The sequence below is a fragment of the Ruditapes philippinarum genome, unplaced genomic scaffold (assembly GCF_026571515.1).
Source record: "Ruditapes philippinarum isolate M1 unplaced genomic scaffold, ASM2657151v2 ctg7797_1_1_1_1, whole genome shotgun sequence".
Classification (NCBI taxonomy): domain Eukaryota; kingdom Metazoa; phylum Mollusca; class Bivalvia; order Venerida; family Veneridae; genus Ruditapes; species Ruditapes philippinarum.
The window spans coordinates 1-22,750 of NW_026859927.1; the positions used below are offsets into that span (position 1 = coordinate 1).

The following is a 22,750-nucleotide window of genomic DNA, read 5'->3' on the forward strand; positions in this document are numbered from 1 at the left end:
TGTCATCTCCTATTAAAGAACCGGTAACTGTAAAGACGTTGTCTCAGCTGAGGTCAAATATATCAGTGCAGCCAGGTATGTATATGTTTTATACTGTATTTTCTTTTGCGTTTACTCTTAATAAGAAAGATTTTGTCCGGATGCTTTCCAGTTATTGATTTTAATTGTAAATAAACATTCTATGGCACAATATCAGTATGTTAATTAAATGATTTGAGCTATTCCCTAGTGGAAAGATAATTAAAAGCTGCTACTGGTAATATATGTTGATTAAAAATTGATTCTTTTAATTATTATTAGGGATGCAGACAATGCTAATTTGAATGGTAAGCATGTGGTGTTGGGTGTTGTAGCATCTCTTGTAGTCTAGCAGAAAATATATATATTTTCTTTTCTTTATTGTGTATCGCCTTTACTTTCTTATATAATTATGCTTTACTGTTGACGTGCACTCACCCCTATGTTATATCCATTATATCTGATATTCTACATATTAATACCTTTAGCTCACTGATAATTTTAACACAAAGATTTTAAGATGTTGTAAACTAACAAATAGCAATACTAATCATTGAAATTTAACTGTAAGTTAAGATTATAACTTAAATTTTCCTGGAATGAAACCATTTAATGATTTTCATGTACAGATATCATTATTTATATCTTAAGGCATACCGCAAGGTGTTATATTACAGTTAATATTATTGCAAAAATATATAATAGTCTATATTTGAACAAACATGTTTTATTTTGAGCATTTACATGATATTTCGTGATTTTAGAAAATCCCCTGCCTGATGGTTAGCGTGACACTTTGGCATCAGCAGACCATGCCTGGATTTCCAAGGCGCTATTTAGGTACCCGGCTAAAAGTACGGCGGAGAAGAAGATTGAGCTAAAGACGGACAATCTTCAACTTTGGATGTATCCACCTCAGCCGTCTCTCACTTACACACAGATACCTCGAGTGGATAGGTACTTTAGTACTCGTCTGCTAGTCTGGATGCCGAAAAGACTGTGGAAGGTACAGCTGGTTTGCCTTAATACCGACTGCCGTAGAAGACAGCTTACTCATGCTGGTCTCTACCCAAGAGTAAGACAAGTTCTAGATATCTGTGACTATTACAATCTACCAGACTATCCTAAGCCAGCTTGATATTGGTCATCGCTACCAGTTCCCAGCCATTTTAACATACAGGTAAGATGAGCTTTTGATACATTTATTTTAAGTAAGACCATTTTTACCTATATTGATGTATGTTTGATGTTAAATTATTAAACAATATTAATACAAAAACTGTTTAACAATGATTTCTATGATGAGAAATGTTATTTACATATATTGACTAAGAATTGTCATCATTATGTATGTTTTTTACAGATATGCGTGTGACATGAGCGTTATAACAATGTTGCGGCAGCGTGGGCTAGGAAACAGCCCCACTCAGCTTCAGAGGAAAATGGAAGAACAACATAGTGAGACCTGGCTTCAGAAGTCTATTCACTACCTATCTGCTTGTGAGGCCTACAAGAACGCCATCTCTAAGGGTTTGATCTCCACTGCCTACTTTAGTGAGCCACCACCACAGCCTCCGACACCAAAGTATGCCTGGTATCAGCTTGTTTACTGTCAGGATGTGTTGTTGAGAGCTGATGAAGTTAAGGCGGCCATCACCTCCACCTTTGGTAATGTTCTAAAGATGGATTCTACCAAAAAGGTAATTTTTTATAATATATACATTCATAATACAGATAAAACATCAATGTAATTATGAAATGTGAATGATTCCTTTATTTATTGTTTAAATAAAAATCAAACTGCAATTTATGTCATGAAATTAACTCTATGTTAGGTTGCCCAGAAGTTGGCTGGCTTAAGTGCAAACACTGCAGCGTGGGCGACAAATGTTGGCAACGAAGATGGACAGGTATTGATATCGGTCATTACAGCTGGTGAGGGACATGGTGTTAAACCAATGGTGAATGGTCTGATCAGTCGCTATGCCAACGCAGGTCTTTCGCCACCAAAAGTGCTGTATGTAGACAGGGACTGTTGTGGGGAGAGCACCATCCACAAAATGTTTTCAGCATGGCCTGATCTTCAGGTACGTCTTGACATTTGGCATTTTATGCGATGTTTCTCCTCCTGCTGTACCACGGATTCAGCTGTATGGCATCTTCATGTCACGACTGTCCAAGTGTATTTTTGAGTGGAGTTCGGAGGACCTCCAGCGCCTTAGAGATGCAAAGCGTTCCGAACTCCTTGCCAAGAATGTGCCTGTGAGAGACGACTCGGATGTCTTGCGGTATCTTTCAAAGAGGGAACTCGCTTTACATTGTCGTCGCCAGACACGTGGTGTAGAAGAGACCACGAGGCTCATAAGCGAACTCATAGAGGCTTTTACTGGAGACCAGGGTCTTGATACCATGGGGTTTCCTCTCCTCCATAAAGAGAAGATTTTCAACGAGTGGGAATCCCAGAAAAGGCATGTTGTTTGTATTCAAGATCCGAGTCACTATAGCCTTTATACAGAGACAGGGACGTTGAAGAAAGGCTCAGAAATTCTTCCTACGTTGCGATGTGCTCGAGGATCAACTTCTTTGGAGTCATTTCACTTACACCTTGCCAGGTTTATCCCAGGTAAATGAATTATTTTTAAATATAATCCTATTATAAGAAATAATTTTATTTGCTTAAACTGATTGTTATTTTTGAAATGAATTGTTTTTGTATACATCTATTATTACACTTGTATTGTAAAGAATAGTTCTTTCCTTTAAAAATAGGTTCAACTGCGTCAGACGTCTTGTTTCAAGCATACCTTCTTGACGGTATTGTGAGATGGAATGAAGACCGTGCTAGACAGACTGTCAAAGAGTACATGCCAGGACCTTCAAGCTACAGTGGAATTCTTAGGCATGCTGCCAATGACATAAGCCACAAAGTCCTACATAAGAAAATCATACCAGAATATCAACCACCTAGGAAATATACAGGTGAGTTGATTGGTGTGGAGTACTTGTATGATCAGACTGGCAGGGCCTTGCAGGAGTTCTCCTTGGATCCAGATTCTTCAGACAGTGACCAGGTAGAGACCCAGCTTGATGCCATTGATGACCAGATTGATAAGGGTTTTGAGAAGGTAGAGGTGGAGGACATGACAGTGCCGCTTGTTGATGTTGAGCACTTGTCCGACAGCAATCGACCACAGACTAGAGCTCCCCGTGAGTCAAAGATTTATGGACCTAGCCCATCTACCTCAGCTTCTACTTCATCTTCAATAACTGACGATTCATCGAAGGGAACCAATTCAAGTTTAGACCCTAATGATGTAAGTTTTATTTCTTTTATATGATACAATGTTTTGCATAATTGAAATGAGGAATATCTTCACCATGTTACATTTAAGAGCGAGGTCTTATTTATCTCATTATGTTATTTTACAGGAAACACTTGATCAAGACAACATTCCCATCTATGACATAGTAGAGACTTTGGCAGAGTACCTTTCCAGCATAAGGGAGCAGGTGCAGTCCCTGACTGACAAACAGGCCAAGCATGTGGTACATCTGTGGAATGATCTCTACGAATTTGACAAACAAGGGTCGAGGTTATCTCCCCGCTTTCAATCATCATTACAGAAGGGAAGATTTCACACGACGCGCAAAACAGCAGTCACTCCAGGAATTGACAGTGCTAAAAGGTATTCTTATATTCTCAAGCTGACTTATCTCTTCATTTAGTAGTAAAATAAATATTATTAATTTGTAATGTAATTAAAGTAAATGTTTATTTTTTATAAATGCTTTCAGTCAATAATTATTAATTTAGTGCCTTCATACTGGTTATTAACATAATATATGCTATTCTTTCAGATGTTTCTTAGGCTCGGGTTCAGGACCAGCTCAGTGGCCAGATGCCAACAGGTAAATGACGGTTCTGATCACCAAGCTCCTTTCAGCAGTACAGTCTCTAATCAAACTCAAGTCCAAGACAATTCAGAGGTATTCTGTTGTGTCAACTTTACAAGGACATTCAAAGGAAAATAGTGGAGAACTCTTTCATCATGAACAACACTAACATCATGCTTCTTGAAATCAACCAGAAAACTCTTGGTACTTTTGACCAGAAGAAGACTGCTGCTGAAGGTATTCGCATTCTCGAGCAAGGTATTTCTTTACCCCTGCCACCAATGACTGCTACAAGGACACTCCCCCCTCTACGACCAAAGCCTTTGCCAATGCTTAAAGCTCCCATTCCTCCATCTCATGCACACAAATTTGTTCTGCCTCCTATTACGTCTGGAACTGGTGGAGCTAGGAAACAAGTCGCGAAAAGGCCTGTTGAGAAACAATCGCCAACTTTTGTTTCCCAGTATCCTGACCTGCCAAAAAGCACACTTTGGTACCAGAGGAAGCAACTACAGAAGAAAACAGCAGGAGAATGTGTTAGGCTGAATACTAGAAGAAGACCAACACAAGCCTACACATGCAAGAAGTGTGGCAAAGTAAGATCCAATCAGACTCACAAGCAGTTTTCAGGATACTGGTGGTGTGAAGAGACATCTACAGAGACAGAGTCTGATTGGAGGGAGAGGTGTAGGCAGCTTACAGCTAAAAAAAGTCAAAGATTGAGTGACAATTAATAATTGTTAGCATTATTTATGAATTTCAAACACTCAGCTGTATTTATTTCCTTAAAAAATGCAAAAACAGTTGGCTATAAATAGTACATGTATTTATTTCAACTTTCAAATTGACAAAACTCCCTATAATTCTGTCTAGCTTGAAAAAGCTAGCATGTCCCAAGCCATGAAAAAAGCAGAGGGAAAGAAGTGAATTCATTTTATATATCATCTTCTATGTGTTAGGCTGGGCAATTATTTAGATTCAAATTGTTTGTAGAAATATTCTCTCCTGGTTGTTTAAATGTAGAACATTTCTCTTTGGAGAAAAGGTCTGGGTTCAAGTCCCAGCTAGGATTATATTTATTTCTACAAATTCAAAGTTGTTCTGTCACTGCCTTTCGACCAAGAAGAAACTAATAAAATGAATTCAAATGAAATAGAGACAATATTTAGACAATTATTCCACTCATGTCTCCATTTATTCATTTCTATTTATGTGCTTGTAATTTTTAGCTCGACTATACAAAGTATATGGAGAGCTGTCATACTCGCCCCAGCGTCAGCGTCGGCATTAAAGTTTTGCAGTAAAATATTGTTGTGCCCCCTCTTTAGTGGCGGGCATTTAGATTTACCCTTCTCCGTCCGTCCATCCATCCTTCCGTCCGCCCGTTCTCTTTTGTGTCGCATGTAACTCAAAAAGGATTTGACCTAGAGTCATGAAACTTAACAGGAATGTTGATCAGCATGTGTAGTTGTGCACCTGGGTATTTTTGTGTGGATTTATTTAGTATTTTTAGAGGCATTGCCCTTGACTTAGTAAAATTTTGCAATTTTCAACTTGTGTCGCATGTAACTCAAAAAGGAATTGACATAGAGTCATGAAACATATCAGGAATGTTGATAAGCATGCGTAGTTGTGCACCTGGGTATTTTTGTGTGGATTTATTTAGTATTTTTAGAGTTATTGCCCTTGACTTAGTAAAAATTTGCAATTTTCAACTTGTGTCGCATGTAACTCAAATAGGATTTGACCTAGAGTCATGAAACTTCTCAGGAATGTTGATCAGCATGTGTAGTTGTGCACCTGGGTTTTTCGTGTGTATTTATTTAGTATTTTTAGAGTTATTGCCCTTGACTTAGTAAAATTTTGCAATTTTCAACTTGTGTCGCATGTAACTCAAAAAGGATTTGACATAGAGTCATGAAACATATCAGGAATGTTGATCAGCATGTGTAGTTGTGCACCTGGGTATTTTTGTGTGGATTTAATTAGTATTTTTAGAGTTATTGCCCTTGACTAAGAATTTTTTTGCAATTTTCAACTTGTGTCGCATGTAACTCAAAAAGGATTTGACATAGACCCATTAAACCTTACGGGAAGGTTGCTCAGCATATTTAGTTGTGCACCTGCGGTTTCGCTTGTGGATTTATCCAGTATTTGTAGACTTATTTTTTCCTTGACTTAGTAAAAACCTTTTCATTATGTTGTTATTTGTTTCTTGAGTGCTTGAGTTAGAATCAACCAACTTTACAGGAATAATGATCAACATCACTAAATTACAGGAATAATGATTCACATCACTGTGAAGCTATGCACCTGGGACTTTGCATGTGGATTTTTTTCAGTTTTGTAAGAGTTGTTGCCCTTGACTTACAGTAGTATAAATTTGCAATTTTCATGCATATCTGAAAAAGTATTTCACTTGTAGGTTTGAAAGTTTACAAGAATGTTAGTCAGCATGTGTACTTATGCACCTTGGGGTTTGCTTGTGGATTTATTCAGTATTTGTAAAGTTCTTGCCCTTTACTTAGTAAAAGATTTTTAGTTTTCAAAAAATATTTGTCATAAGATTGACAGAAAAGTGGCGCTGTGGGGGCACCCGTGTCCTATGGACACTTTTCTAGTTCACTATAACTTTGTCATTTCTTAAGGTATCAACTTCAAATATATGTACCTTATAATTAACTACATCTTATGTGACAAGGTTCATAACTCAAGCACCAACATTTTCAGATTTATCTCCTCTTGAACTTAGAATTTTCCTTAAAAATATTATTTTTACTGTAACTCATTTCTTAAAGGATCAACTTGATACTTCAAATATATGTATGTACCTTATCATTAACCAAATGTTATGTGACAAGGTTCACAACTCTAGCACCAATATTGCAAGAATGATCTCCCCATAAACTTAGATTTTTAGCTCACCTGAGCATATGCTCAGGGTGAGCTATTAGGATCGTCGTCCGCCGTACGTCGTCCGTTGTCCGTTCACACTTTTAAAACGACATCTCCTCTGAAACCATAAGGCAGATCGTAATGAAACTATAACAGGGATGTTCCTTGTGTGAAGCCTTAACAAAGTTGTTCAAAGAATTCCATTCCATGCAGAACTCTGGTTGCCATGGCAACCAAAAGAAAAAACTTTAAATATCTTCTTCTAAAAATACCAAAGAGCTAGATCTTAGATATTTGGCATGAAACATCTTCTAGTGAGTGTCCCTGCCAAGTTTTGTTTCAAATAAAAGCCCTGGGTCAAAAATTGGGCCCCGCTCCAGGGGGGTCATTGATTTTCCCTATATGCATATAGTAAAAACTTTTGAAAAATCTTCTTCAAAGAACCGAAAGAGCTAGAGCTAAGAAAATATTTAGCAAATGAAATCATTTCTAAATGGATGTCTACCAAGTTTGTTCAAATAAGAGCCCTTGGGTAAAAATTGGCCCCGCCCCGGGGTCATTGATTTTCCTTATATGTGTATAGCAAAACTTAAAAAATCTTCTTTGAAAAAAAAACCCAAATAGCTAGAGTTTAGATATTAAGCACGAAGCATCTTCTAGTGCGTGTCTACCAAGTTTGTTCAAATAAAAGCCCTGGGGTCAAAATTGGACCCGCCCCGTGGGGGGTCATTCATTTTCCTTATATATGTATAACAAAACCTATAAAATCTTCTTTGAAAAAACCTGAATAGCTAGAGTTTAGATATTAAGCATGAAACATTTTCTAGTGTCTACAAAGATTGTTCAAATAAAAGCCCTTGGGTAAAAAATGGCCCTTCCCCAGGTGTGTCATTGTTTTTAACTATATGTGTAAAGAAAACACTTGACCAGCTAGACCTTAGGATGTTTCATGAAACATCTTCTAAATGGGTGTCTACCAAGTTTGTGTTCAAATAAAAGCCCTGGGGTTAAAACTGGCCCGCTCCGGGGGCCTATATACAGGTGAGCGACTTCAGGGCCATCATGGCCTCTTGTTTTTATAACTTTTTTGTTTTAAAGGTATTCTAACCTCAAACTTCAAATACTTACTCCTTATCATCAATTATCATTTTATGTGTCCAAGGGGTCATAACTCTTGAAGCAATATTTACCTCTTCTTTGAACTTAGGATTTTCTTTAAAGAAACATTATAACTTTTTTACTTTTTAAGGTATCTACTTTCAAACTTCAAATATATATTTCTTTATCATTACACGCATGTTGTGTGACAAGGTTCATAACTCTAGCGTGACTATTTCTAGAATTATTCCCCTTGATCTTGGAATTTATATTAACAATGTTATTTTTTACCATAACTTAATACATAATTATACATAATTGATTTTTATTTCATAGTTTTGTCTTCCTTACTGCGTCCAGTATTTTATTAGTCGAGCTTCGCTGTCTCCTGTGACAGCTCTTGTTGATATTGTTCTGCCATTGGATTACATGTAATTGTTTTTGGCTTCCAGCCACGGCTGCAAGCCATTTGTTTTGAATAACTTGTTCCGGTAAGGTGGCTTCCTGTTTCCAATTGTTAGTGCATGATTGAACGGGAAACCAGCTGCAATCGTGCCAATCGCAACTTTTCGGCCTTTTCCGTCACTTTTCGGATTAATGATAATAGCCGATGTAGTTCCGATTGCAAATCGTGACAATTCGGGCGATTCCGTCAATACTGCGGAATCAGACGAAGTAATATTTACGGAAATTTCTAAGCTATTTTAGTTACTTTTGTAAATCCCAGTTTTGTTTATATAAAATAGGATTTCTATTTTTAACTTGAATTTATCGGTTTAAACCGTAATAAATTATAAACGAAATTGTTCGTTTCAAATTTGTTTTTCAAGACGCAAAAGTTAGTTTCTTTTATAATTGTTTTTTTGTCTGTATTAGTTTTATACAATAGAGAATGGTGACTGTAGTAGTATTCCGTCTTCAAAGGTGGTCCTGCTTACCAAATCACGCATGATCGAGTTATGTTTAGATCTACTGAACGCAATTCAACTTCTTGGTGAGGTAATCTAAAAAATAGCCCATGCATATCATTAACCTTGCCAACGTGCTGATCTACAGATAGCGCATCGTATTTGTGATCGTGTAAACATAGTTGATACATGCTTATAAATTGGTACCACGTAACAAAGTATTTTAAGTGCATTTACTTGTCTATAAAGCAAACGAATGATTTCTCTGTGAAAAAGGGGAAATGAAATGTGCACACTTGTTTTCCCCTTCAGTATGATAGATAGAACTCCACGTTAGTATTTTTACGATTGATCATTTTCTTTATTAGTTTTATACAATAGAGAATAGATTTCAAATCGTTTTGACAAAAATATTCGTTTTTCCAAAAACAAAACCAACTAAATAAACCCTTTATGATATACAAATACCGTAATTCAAAAATATTGTGATAATAAATTGAAACCAAAAAAAAAAAAACACAATTTTTAAAGGTTGGGATGAAGGCACAACTGTGCAAGCCTTTCCTTTTAAAAGGAAACTTTATTTCTTTCTTGGTCGTAAAGCACGCCTGTTAAATGATAGAGCTACCTCTTTCGGAGGTATACGGTAAATCGTTCTATCGCTACTTCCGAGCTAGTGCATGTCGCTAAAATCAAGTATCAAGTGTTTTTATTTTTTATATACTTTGCAAATTCTGCACCAAATATCGAAAATCGGAAAATGCTATGCGATGTTGATTTGATTAAAGTTTCCAGAAAACGTAAAGTTGTTATAATTTTGTTTGAAATGTTGTTGTGGCGGCGTTTCACAGTTAGCGAATTCAGCATTGAAATGGACAGTTTCATCATGAAACAGATAATTTTTCCTCCAATTTTCATCTAAACGGCGATTCAGATAACGTACTAACATACTAGTATCTACATTGCTTCCAGCTAGTCAGAAAGCTATGATTCTTTTTTCCTTCAAAACACATTGAATATCCAGAAACGCAGTGTGGTGCAAATACCGTAGGCATTGTGAAAAAAACCCGCAGAATTGTGCAAGGAAATCATCCAATGTCTTTATTATACATCAAATTGAAAGAAGTGAATTCGCGCATACGATTGCTGAGATATTATACTTTAAACATCATCAAAAATACTTCAATGACAACGTTTATTTTTTAAGATCATTCTTTACTTCTGAGTTTCGTCGTATCTTAAAATACAATAGCATATATATGACATTATGGATTTTGATATTCGGTGTACCCGACCAGTTAGCAAAAACTACTCGTGTCTAAGTTAAGTTCTTAATGTAACGTGGCAAAAGTAAATGTATTAACTAAAAGGATATTGAATGAGCGCAAGGTTCAATACTTCATCTAATATATACACGAATAAAGATAACGCAGTAAAGTTTGTGGACAGTGAAAAACAATTTTAAAGTCGATAACAATTTGAACGCTTTAAATGTTAATGTTTTATTACGCAAATTTCGTTATGATATACATGTATCGTAATTACATCAGTATTATATTGTTTTTATTAAATTTTTGTGTCGTGATAAATGTTATGAATAAAATATACACAATCAGGCACTTCGCACGTAGCCATAGAGCTATCTCCTTGGCGACAGGACTATCTCCTTCACGACAGAGCTGTCTCCAAGATCCTATATTTTCTTGATTAACTTATGATTTGATCTGATTTCAATCTGATTTCATCTCTAGACCTTATATCTACTTGAAACATATTTGTTTTTTAAACTGAAACGCTGTTTAGATGAAAATTGGAGGAAAATAATCTGTTTCATGATGAAACGGTCCATTTCAACGCTGAATTCGCTAACTGGGAAACGCCACCACAACTATATTTCAAACACAATTATAACAACCTTACGTTTTCTGGAAACTTAAATCAAATCTACATCGCATAGCTTTCTCCGATTTTTGATATTTGGTGTAGAATTTACAAAATAATGAAAAAAAATGAAAAACTGGACACTTGATTTTAGCGACATGCACAAGCTCGGAAGTAGCGATAGAGCGATTTACCGTATACCTCCGAATAAGGTAGCTCTATCATTTACCAGGCGTGTAAAGCAGAGATATTAAATATGATAATTTAACAATTTTTTGAGTTAAAAACTTGTAGTTGGTGTTAATAGAGGACAGCTTATTTGGTAATTTTGGAAAAAACCTTATTTAATTTAGATAAAGCATTTTGAAAGTTTCTGTCAATATTTGGCCAAATTTTTTATTTCACTATTTTAAACAGTTTATGGTAAAAATATTCCCGACATTCCATAAAAATCGGCCCATAAATGACAAAGTTGTATTCACTTTTTATAGGCCACCCTCGAGAATTTGGTCATTTTTGGATCATTTCAGACGAATAATTATATTTATCTCTTATAGCTAAATTGCTAATGAATAGGCGAAATGGAATCGTTGTGGGCAATAAATTGTCGGCATTATGGACTAGGTTCGGACCTCTTTTTTGCCTCCCCTGCCCTTCCTTTTTTGCGTTTTTTTAAACTTGGAACGCAAGCCTCGAACATTGCGTGTGCAGGGGCCATGCTAATCTTTTCTGTATCGTTCCAATTTTAGTATATGTACTGCCGAAGCAAGTACGGTATTTTTGCGCTAGTAACGTGTATATATAATAGGAGCTTTTATAAGTACATTCTAAACTGTTCCACGATTGTAATATTACGTAACTGTAAATTAGACCGTGTACACAAATAGAGATCTGTTTCCTATGAAACAAATTTCACACGTGTTATACAGTATTTATTCATTTTCTAATGCTTGGCTTTAATGGATTAATTTTAAGTTTATCTAAATCATCTTTGAAACGAAGGCCTTATGGTTTAATTTCCTTTGGTTTGTTAACAAATTTTTCAGTATAACTTGGTTTGAAAATAATATTTTTAGCTCGATTTTTGCTATGAGATGAAATTCTAGTTGCATATTGAAGTCATAGCTTTTTCGAAGAAGATGAAGCGATGGTTCTCCAGCTTCCGCATATAGACTTTCTAACGGTGAGGTGCGAAAAGCACCTAAAGCTAAACGAAAACCCTGATGATGTATGGTATCTAGCATTTGAAGATATGATTTTCTTGCAGACCCATATACTACAGAACCATAATCTAATTTTGATCGGATAAGACTTCTGTATAATTTCAGACTGGGAAGAATTTGATCTCCAATTTGTACTTGATAAAACCTTTAGTTAATTTAAAGATTTTAGGCATTTAGTTTTCAAATGTTTAATATGTGGTATTAAAGAAAGTTTTTTATCAAATATAATTCCTAAAAACTTAGCTTCATCAACAACTGCAATTTTAGAACCAGATATGTAAAGTTCAGGGTCATTATGGTGTTTCCGCAATCGACTAAAATGAACACATTGAGTTTTTGACTTTGAAAATTTAAAACCATTTTCTATTGCCCACTTTTGAACTTTATCTTAATTTTGTTGAAGTTGTCTTTCAATTGTTCTCATACTTTTCGATCGATAGCAGATAAGAAAAACATCTACACATAGAGAACAATCTATGCCTGGTGTAAGAGCGCTAGCAATAATATGTTTATTTTAAGGCCAAAAAGTGTAACAGAAAGTATGCTTCCTTGAGGAACACCTTGTTCTTGTTGGTGGTCCTCAAAAAAAGTTGAACCAAGTTTTACTTTAAAGTGCCTATCGTTTAGAAATCCAGAAATGAAAAGAGGAAATCTGCCTTTAAGTCCAGCATCCTTTAGATCTTTTAGGATACCATATTTCCAAGTAGTATCGTAAGCCTTCTCAAGATAAAAGAAAATTGATACCAGGTGTTGTTTATTTACAAAGGCTTCTCTAATAAAAGTTTCAAGTCGTACAAGATGATCGTTTGTACTTCGCTGTTTACGAAAATCTGACTAAAAATTAGTGATAATTCCATTATTTTCTAGATACCAAACTAACCGATTATTTATCATTCTCTCGAATATTTTGCAGAGGCATATTGTTAGTGAAATTTGACGATAGTTTGTAGGGTCAGTTGAATCTTTTCCAGGGTTAGGAATAGGAATAACCAACACATTTATCCAAGTGTTGGGAAATTTACCAGATACCCACATTGTGTTAAAAATTTCGAGAAACAAGTCAAGAGATTGGGGTGGTAAATGTTTAAGAAACTGGTAGTAAATTTCGTCCTGGCCTGTAGAACTATCTTTTGCAGTTTTGATTGAATAAATTAAGACATCAATCGAGAAAAGGGAATTATAGTCTTCATCGTTTGTTGAAGTAAAATAATTTGCTCTTTCTCAGCTTTACATTTATGGTTTTGAAAAAGAGTTCTTTTCAAAAGTTTTAGCCAAAGTTCTGCTATATTCGTTTTTGTTTTGGTAAATGTTTAAGAAACTGGTAATAAATTTCGTCTGGGCCTGCAGCACTATCTTTTGCAGTTTTGATTGAATAAATTAAGTTATCTAGCTTTGGCTCTAAATATTCTATAATTTTCAATGTTTTCTGTTGTAGGGCGATGTTCAAATTTTTAAAGTGAAGCTTTACGTATACGAACGGCTTTTTTACATTCATCGTTAAACCATGATTTTTTTTTGTTACTTTTATTATTTTTTGTTAATGGAATAACTTTGCAAGCAATCGTATGTAATGCTAAAGAGAACGTTTCAGCTATATCAGCAGAAGTGAAATTAAATTCATTTTTTGTTAGATCAATAGAACAGAGCCTAGTAAATGTTTCCCAATCTGCTTTCTTAAATATAAAAATTAGACGTCTTTTATCTGGTAAAGAGTCATTTGATGTTAGTAACAATGGATAATGATCACTGTCGTACTGGTCATCTAAAACTTTCCAATCGATGTCCAAGTGTATAGCAGAGTAGACAATCGAGAGGTCGATGCAAGAAAACGTACCTGTAGCTGGATGTAAATATGTAGGTGACCGACTGTTAAATATACAAAGCTGAAAGTTATCTATCAATTTTTCAGTTATGTTACCCTTGTTATTTGTAGATATACTGCCATACATAGGATTATGAGCATTAAAGTCGCTTAAGAAAAGGAAAGGTGATGGTTATTGTCGAACAATACTCTCAGGTTCATCACTGGTTACCGTTATATTTGGAGGAAGGTATAGGGAACAAATTGTTAGAGGTCGATGTAAGGTCACCTGTACAACAATAGCTTGTAATCTTGTGTTAAGTTTTAGTTCTTTTTGAGGAACGCAATTTGCGATAGCAATGCTTGTACCACCTGATGTTATGGCGTTACAAGTGCATACATAACTCATTTGGAGAGAATTTTGATAAAAGTAGAAGTAGATCATTATAATTTGACTTTAGACCACGGCAATTTCATTCTAGGATAGAATGACTTCTATAAATCATTTTTAAAAAAAATATATTAAGTAGGAAACTTTATTAGACTTCTGGCATTTACATTTGCATAAATATACTTATCATGCATTAGAGATAAGAATATTAAATGTATTTTGTTTAGTACATACAAAACAGTTCTGTTTTTTTATTATTATATTTGTAACACAATATACAAACAGTATATAAAATACTAACAAAAGGGATTAATATAGTAAAATAACATGCATTTTAATATAGTAATATAACATGCATTTTTTCATGTCAAGTTAAAACCAAAATGGTTTCTATCAATACCTGGGACTTAAGATAGAGTAGTTTTATATTCCGAGTCCAAGATAAATGCTGAAAGTAGAACACACACTGTTGATTAACAATTCGTAAAAAATAGCTTACTTAATTTGTTTTCGATAATGTTATAAGGAGTGCAATCTATTGTTGAATATGTTTGCATTTCTTTTCACGGTTCGTTATTAATTACTAAAATGCGACACGAATGACCGTTTGGGTCAAAACCAAAACTACTTCCGGACATTCACAATGTTAAGCAATGTCATCTATTTATAGCTTTCGAATTCATGTACAAACATAATCCACTGTGTCCTAATTAGTAATTTCCTGTAGAAGATATAAATGTAAGAAATAGATTACCGAATTTAAGTTTATTTTCTGTTTTGTCTTTTATACTGCCTTCCGTGAAATTTGTTCCCGTTGTCATTCATTTATATGACATGCTGCGAATCATCGAAGGGGAAACCAATATATGACTTTATATAATAGAAATCGGAAGGAATTCTTGCCTCTGAATATATTTTTAGCTGTAAATCGAAGGGATAAAATGAAAAAATCGGGTCCATGGACAACAAAAAAATAGCCAACAGAATTAGCTCCGCGCCTGGGCGCGGAGCAATGAAGCAAATTTCACACGTGTTTAAAATGTTTATTCATTTTCTAGTGAAACTTAAATCTCATTTAGTAAATGATTAGACATATGCTTTGAGAACACGTTTAAGTTGCTAAGTTAGAGCCGCAAAATTTTGATCATGTGACCATACAACGTAACTACGTTGTGCGTACGTTATACTACAGACATTTCCGCCATTCATTGGGCGCATGCGCAGGTTTTCGGCGCAAAATTCGAACGGACAGCGTGCACGGTAATATTAAAGACAATTTAGTTAATATTCACTTTTAAAAAGCTATTTAGTAGACTTAGTTGACACGTCTGCGTATAAACCGCATATATATTTCATCATTATGATTTTCATCATCATCAGACTCTTTCGCTGGATAGGCAGCATGCATCGCATTCAATAGACGGCGTGTAAACGTCACAGATTCGTCAGTGCACTAGCTTAACACCAATAATAGGCCAGTTTAAGCCTTTAAGATGTTGAGTGTCACATTTTAGCTACATAGAAAAGACGGACTAAATTATTGCTTAGAGGATGCAAACTTCACGTGAATACTATTAACCCGCTCACTATTTAATATACTGGCCATAAATTAAAGTCTGAAAAACGATCATCAGACCAACTCTGGTTTTACTTCACAGTGACGAATAAATCTTTCGCCTTTTACTAAAGATTGATGCATTTTTTGTTGAATTACGTTCTAGATCGAAGAAGCATTTTAATGCAGGAGCAGTCGATCGGACGGTGAAGGTGACGGTAAGAGGGCTCAGTGTGGTGGAGCTTTTCAAGTTGCTGAACGATGCGGGTATTGCTAAGAAGGATGTGGAGTCGATTTCGACAGGTAGACCAGGAGACTACGGATATGTGGTGATCTTTTTTTGACGCTGGCAATGTCAACCGTCTTAGAGGTAAATCTTTTAATTTGAACGGGAACCCTGTGCATTTAGTTGCATTGGGGAAGCAGATTGTAAGCTGCGCCTTCATTGGATGCCACTATACATCAATGATGCAGTTATTCGTGAATTTCTGGGTGCCTATGGAAAAAATATTGACATTAAAAGGTTATCCTTTTTTAATAAAGGAGTGAAGATAGTAAATGGTATTAGGGAAGTTACTTTAGAAGTAGCTGAGGTGGAACGACAGTCAATTTCTCATTTACTTCAGTTTGAAGATGGATTAGCCATACTGATAACAATCTTTGGGAGACTTCCCCTTTGCTTAAAATGTTCCCAAGTAGGTCGTCTTCAGAGAAATTGCGTACATAGTTCATTTGCTAATGTTACTGCGAGAAAATTTCAGGAGAAGCGTACCCATTCTAACTCGGATGTGACAGATATTGGGGAGAAAGATGAGACGTCAGCTCCAATGGATGTCACGAATAATGATAAGGTCCGAGATGAAGATGAGGAGGATGGTTCATCTAAGACGGACATCTCTGCTAATTTTGAGAGTGAGAGCGATGTGAACCACGACGACAATACAACAATTACCACTTATTTTTCGTATTGCATCCCAGACTTTCTTAATAGGAGTATTTGAATTAAGACGAAGATGAGGAGGGACGTACATCAAAGACTGACATTTTGGCAAAATAGAGAGCGGCTCTGCAACAGGTGAGAACTCGTTTAGAGAAGTATTTCCCCCTCACAGCGTTCACTGCCAAAGTCTGGTCATGTATCTACGGTAACGACAAGTAATTATTTTTTCTGTTTTTGGAGGTCTTACCCTGTTAATCTGATATCCGTAATGTACATGTATCTCAAAAACATTAATTTGTTTGTTAATTTACATTTAACGATTTTCCATATTGTCATGTAAAGTGATCTATTCTATTTTGTATATTGAAACTCAGAAATATAGTTTTCTGTCACACTATGAGCTTAGATTTAATAACCCGTCGATTAATCTTTGAACTTTAATCTAGTTATATCTAAACATATTAGGGGACATGAATTTTTTTCATGCCAGCGCAGAATCTGCGATGCGGTGGCATATAGCGATTCACCTGTGTTTGTGTTTGTATGTGTGTTATATAGATTATATAGTGAACTTAAAAATCTTCGTGTGAAAAACCACTTGTCTAATTTCAACTTGGCAGGATTGATCCTTGGGTGAAGGGCTTCCAAAGTTGTTAAAAGAATTTCATTCAATGCTGAAATCTGATTGCCATGGCAACCAAAAGGAATTATAAGAATAAAATTTAAAAAATCTTCTTGTAAAGACCCACAAAACCTAGAGCATTGATATTTTGTATAAAGCATTGTCTGGTAGATCTCTACCAAGATTGTTCAGATTATAGCCCTGGGGTCAATATTTGCCCAGCCCCTGGGGTCATTGATTTTCACTATATGTACATATAGTAAAAACTTAAAATACCTGCTTGTTTGAAGGTACAAGGCCTAGAGCTTTGATATTTGGTATATGATATCATCTATAGGTACTTTACCAAAGCTGTTCAAATTTTGCATCTAGTGTCAAAATTAGCCCCGCCCTAGGGGTCATAATGTTTCCTTATATGTATATGTCCTTTGATGTACAGTCATAAAAGTTAGGCCATGTGAAATATGATCTTCACTAAATTCACTAGACTCAACTGCATTGATAGATTCATACTCTGATCTTTTATTTGAATAACCATAGATTTAACCACTTATCTGATAGGTCTGGGATCTATGCATTATGGCAATCTTCAATTGTATAGAAACAAAAAAAGATTTTGTTCCTACATTACTATTCAGTGTTGTATGACTGCGATGTAATAGCATTTTTAACAAATGCAATCTTGTTTTATACTAACTTGGATACAATTGAGCGTAATTTAAATGAAGGTCAAAGAGGGTCAAAGGGATTTTCAACAGTAATTAATGAATTTAAGTTAGTTATTTTCAGTAAGTTTAAGCCTACAAGATGTTGAGTGCTTCAAATTAGCTACATAGAAAAGACGATCCGAAGTATTGCTTAGAGGATGCAAACTTCACGTGAATACTATTAACCCGCTCACTTGTCAATATAGTGGCCATATATTAAAGTCTGTAAAACGACCATCAAACCAACTCTAGTTTCACTACAGGCTCATGAATAAATCATTCGCCTTTTACTAAAGTATGGCGGCGGTTGTGGAGCTTCGTGCTATTTCTAGAAATCTTTTTCAACGTTGGTGCTGTCGACAGGACAGTAAAGCTGTCGTCGAGAGGTCTATCAATGGTAGATGTTTTCAAGTTGCTGTCTTCGGCTGGTATTGTAGAGACTGATGTAGAGTCCTTTTCGACTGGCAGGCCTGGGGACTTTGGCTATATAGTGACGTTCTTCAAAGAGGAGCAAGTGCAGAAGCTTGGAGGTAATCCTCTTATTTTTCAGGACGTCCGGTCCACATGGTTGAAAACAACTCCTAAAGCTGAGATTGCTTTGGTTGCCATTATATATTAATGACGCCGTTGTACATAAACGTTTTGGGGCTTATTACAAAGTCCGTGATGTGAAAAGATTGTCTTTTTTAAATAAAGGAGTTAGAATCATTAATGGAATTAGGGAGGTTACCCTAGAAGTAACCGAGGTTGAAACGCAGTCCATCCCTCACTTATTAAAGTTTGAGGATGGTCTTGCTGTTTTGATCACTATCTTCGGTAGACCACCTTTATGCTTGAGATGTTTACAAGTGGGACATCTCCAACGTTACTGCATTAGATTGTATTTTAATATTGCTAGTAGACCTTTTCAGACCGAAACGGGTGAGGAGAATGCTGCCAAAGAAACATCCAAGAAGACAACAGAGGAAGAAGTTGCTACGTTGTTGTATTCTTCAAAGAAGAACACGTACAGAAGTTGTGAGGTTATCATCTTCTTTTTCAAGAATGCCCTGTTCATATGGTTGCCTTGGCCAAGCATATTATTAGATTACATTGGATGTCAGTCTATGTAAACGATACTGTGATCCATGAACTTATGGGGTGTAAGACGTAAAGAGATTGTCATTTTTGAATAATGGCTTTAGAATCAACAATGGTGTAATTGACGTTACCCTGGAAGATACGGAATTTGACAGGCAGACCATCCCTCGCTTGTTGTAGTTTGAGCACGGGCTCGCCATTCTCATGATAAGATTTGGAAGACCTCTGTTATGTTTGAGATGCTCCTAAGTAGGACATCTCCAGAGAAATTGTGTCAGAACTTACTCTTATGTTTCAAATAGAAAATTTCAGAATACAGCCAGCGAAGAGAAGAGTGTTACAGTAGATGATACTTCAAAGAAGACGACAGAGGACGAGGTTGAAGTGACTAGCAACAATAGTATGGAGGTTATAGAAAAGGGCGAAACATCAAAAGCTGATATTTCGGCCGACTTTGAAAGTGAGATGGATGCGGAAAACAAAGATGATGAAGGAAAGGAGGTGAGAGGCGAAAAACGATTAAAGGCTGGTATTTCCTCTGGGGGGAGGATGACTCAATTAGAGAGGTTTCCCACCGCAGAAAAGGAAAGGATCCTGAGCTAATAATTGCAATATTTCCCCGATATCTACTCAGAACTCCGTAAGTGTGTTCGATGGGATAACGCCCATTGACAAGCCAGCTAATGTCTGATTTTATTTATTTTTACTTAAATTGATAAAAAAGTGGCAGTAATCAGATATAAAAATGTTTGCATATAAAGTTTCCTTTTTATCTTTAAGATTCCATTTTTATAGCCATTTTCATTTTGCAAGTCAGCCTTTTTGCATTGTTTACTGTAATATATTGTTTCTCTTACAAACGTTTTTTACATTCATGATTACTATCGGATTTCTTTTCAACTTTAACCTTTAATATGAACCGGCAATACAATTACCTTTTGGTTAATATCTTAGACCGATATATAAATCATGCATACGCTCGCTATCGCTGTATTTTGTTTTAAAAATCTATATAATTTTGTTATCCGATAAACTCAGTTATCTGGTAAAAGGCTCATCCTTAAACTTTTACATGTGTAAGAACTTTGAACTTGTAAATATAATAAGTGTACAAAGATTTTACTGTTCCGGTTTCTTCCTGTTTCATTTTCGCGTAAAATGTATTGTACATTTTGAAACTTTATTACACAATGATATAGTCAAATATTTTGCTTCGTTACGTTTTAAATCTATTTTCAATTATTGCTAAATTGAAATATATATTCGACAAACATAAATGGATTAAAGTCTAAAAACAGACAATCGTATGTAACAAGAGGGCCAAGATGGATGGCCCTAGATTGCTAACCTGACCGATCGAACTCATCCGAACAATAACCTAGACAAGTATTTTGACCAAGTTTCATGACAGGTGAGTCAAAAATGTGACCACTAGAGTGTAACTCCACTGAGGTACAATAGCCTAAAATAATAAATTTGAATTATTTCTTAAATCAACTGGGTCTGGTACATTTAAATTTTAAACCAAGCAATAGATGATATATAAATAAACACAGTATTAAATTGATAATCAATTTTATGCGATTATTGGATGATTTGAGTGAAAGGCGTTTAAACGGTTTTCATTTATTGGGCTTATTTGCACAATAATATTTTTTTGTTTCTGGGAAACGGAGTGAGCAAATGATCTGAAATTGTGTACTTGAGTTATTGGTCTTGACATACATCTAATCTAAGTAATACTTAAGTCTTGAAAAAATATTTTTGGTTCTTGCACATCAAAAAACCACAGTGGAGTCCCTTTTACAAGAATTATCCATATTTGAGCAGTGTGACCTAGATTTTGACCCCATGTGACCCGTATTCAAACTTGACCTAGAAATCATCAAAACAAACTTTCAGACCAAATTCCAGGATATTTGGATCAAAACAGTGGCCACTAGAAAGTTAACAAAAGTTTTCAATTCTTAGCTCCTGTGACCTTGTTTTTCATCCGAGATAACCCATGTTCAAACTCATCCGAGCAATCCTGACCAAGTTTGATGACAATGGAGTCAAAAATGTGACCACTAGAGTGTTAACAGGGTTATTCTATTTTTAGCTCTTGTGACCTAGATTTTCATACCAGATGACCCAGTTTCAAGTTCATTCAAACAATTACCTAGACAAGCATCCTGACCAAGTTTGATAGTGATTGAGTAAAAAATGTGACCATTAGAGTGTTAACAAGGTTTTTCTATTTTCAGCTCTTGTGAACTTGTTTTTCATCCGAGATGACCCATGCTCGAACTCATCGAAACAATTACCAAGACAAGCATCCTGACCAAGTTTGATGATGATTCAGTCAAAAATGTGACCGCCAGAGTGTTAACGAACACGTGTAGACGGATGACAGGCGACGGACGAGGGACATTCAACGATCCTAAAAGCCCACCCTGAGCTAGTTCAGGTGAGCTTAAAAGGTTTAATACCAAAAAGAATATAGTTGACATATGCATTATTTCAAGAAACATTGAGTCTCGTTTTACAATGCTAAATTATGTGAATAAAACCTGGATTTTAAAAATATAATATTTTTGAGTTATTTGTTTAAAAGAAATGGTGTAGATATATAGATTAAAATTCTGAAAACAAAGTGATTAAAGTTTTTGATATGTCATTTAGAATTTTTATTCCTCGACTGATGAAAATGAAAGAAATTCAATGTTAAAAATTAACCTTGATACTTCTTATCACTTAATTTTATTAGGGGGACGTGAATTTTGTTTTTGATATTAACCTTGATTAAATTGGGGTAATTTAGATAAAGGTCAAACAAGGACAAAGATGTTTTCAACTGTAAGTGATTTCATGTTCGTAGAATTTTACAGAAACTATTCTCCTAAAAAGAGCAATTACATGGTTTAGAAAATGTTGTAATTCTTCGTGGTAATATAAAATATTTTTTAAAAGAATGTGATATTTTGCCATTTACTCTATCTGACCTTGATTTCGTATAATGACAGCTATAATTAGCTAACATTATTTCTTTTGAAAATTTTATAATTTCGTTTTAGATTTAAAGATGTTGTGTAGTTTTAAGGAATTTTTTAAGAATTTGTATTCATTTCATCTTATTGAAGAATTGTGTCCCTTATTTCACAACGATTAACCACAAATAACTGGCGCCAACAACTTTCTATCTAGACCTGTTACAAAAGAAGAATTTTTTTTTAATCTTGTAAGGAGATTGGTCATACACACTCGTCTTTATTTGTGTTATTTATTTTACAATTTATTTGACGGCATTGTCGTTCGTTTATTTAAGATTGATGAATTAGGTGAAATTACATAACAAATTATCATATATGAAATGATAAAAATAATCCGACAAGAGTACAAAGTTATAAGCCTATATACCTGCTAAATGTTGATGGAAAGATAGTATCAACTATTAGCTAATCGTTTTTCATAATTATGTCGAAACTTTTTCCTTATCAGTTACAAATTAATTATCATTTTGTGATTAGCCTGTCCCTGCTCTGTCTTGCGCCCTGTCCTGTTTTTGTTTGGGGTCCGCCTCGACTCCTTGCCACTGGTTCTTGTTGCTGGGTCGTGTTGGGGTTGCGTTTATTGAACGCCGCCTTACCTTGTTGATTGTGTATATTATATTTTGTTCTATTAAAGGTTGTTCCATTTTTTATTATGTTCATTTAATCAGAAATATGTTAAAAGAAGGAACTGTCTGTCTGCTGTAT

The 22,750-nt window shown here is 35.2% G+C and overlaps 1 protein-coding gene, 1 long non-coding RNA gene and 1 pseudogene across 2 annotated transcripts; 2 read left to right on the forward strand and 1 right to left on the reverse strand.

Moving 5' to 3' along the window:
• Nucleotides 1-1,125, forward strand: LOC132758298 (uncharacterized). Its single transcript, XR_009629560.1, has 3 exons — nt 1-75; nt 301-326; nt 783-1,125. It is a non-coding gene; the product is annotated as an uncharacterized LOC132758298 (long non-coding RNA).
• A 998-nt stretch (nt 1,126-2,123) lies between these two features.
• Nucleotides 2,124-3,679, forward strand: LOC132758299 (uncharacterized). Its single transcript, XM_060749873.1, has 2 exons — nt 2,124-2,641; nt 2,788-3,679. The coding sequence occupies exons 1-2, from the start codon at nt 2,182-2,184 to the stop codon at nt 3,354-3,356; spliced, it is 1,029 nt and encodes a 342-aa protein (XP_060605856.1). The 5' UTR covers nt 2,124-2,181; the 3' UTR covers nt 3,357-3,679.
• Nucleotides 3,680-11,368: 7,689 nt separating this feature from the next.
• On the reverse strand, nt 11,369-11,467 carry LOC132758300 (U6 spliceosomal RNA; annotated as a pseudogene).
• Nucleotides 11,468-22,750: the final 11,283 nt, after the last annotated feature.

Coding starts and splice junctions, on each gene's coding strand:
- LOC132758299 (XM_060749873.1), top strand. CDS start 2,182: ATGTCACGACTGTCCAAGTGTATTTTTGAGTGGAGTTCGGAGGACCTC. Junction 2,642..2,787: donor CCTTGCCAGGTTTATCCCAG/GTAAATGAATTA, acceptor CTTTAAAAATAG/GTTCAACTGCGTCAGACGTC.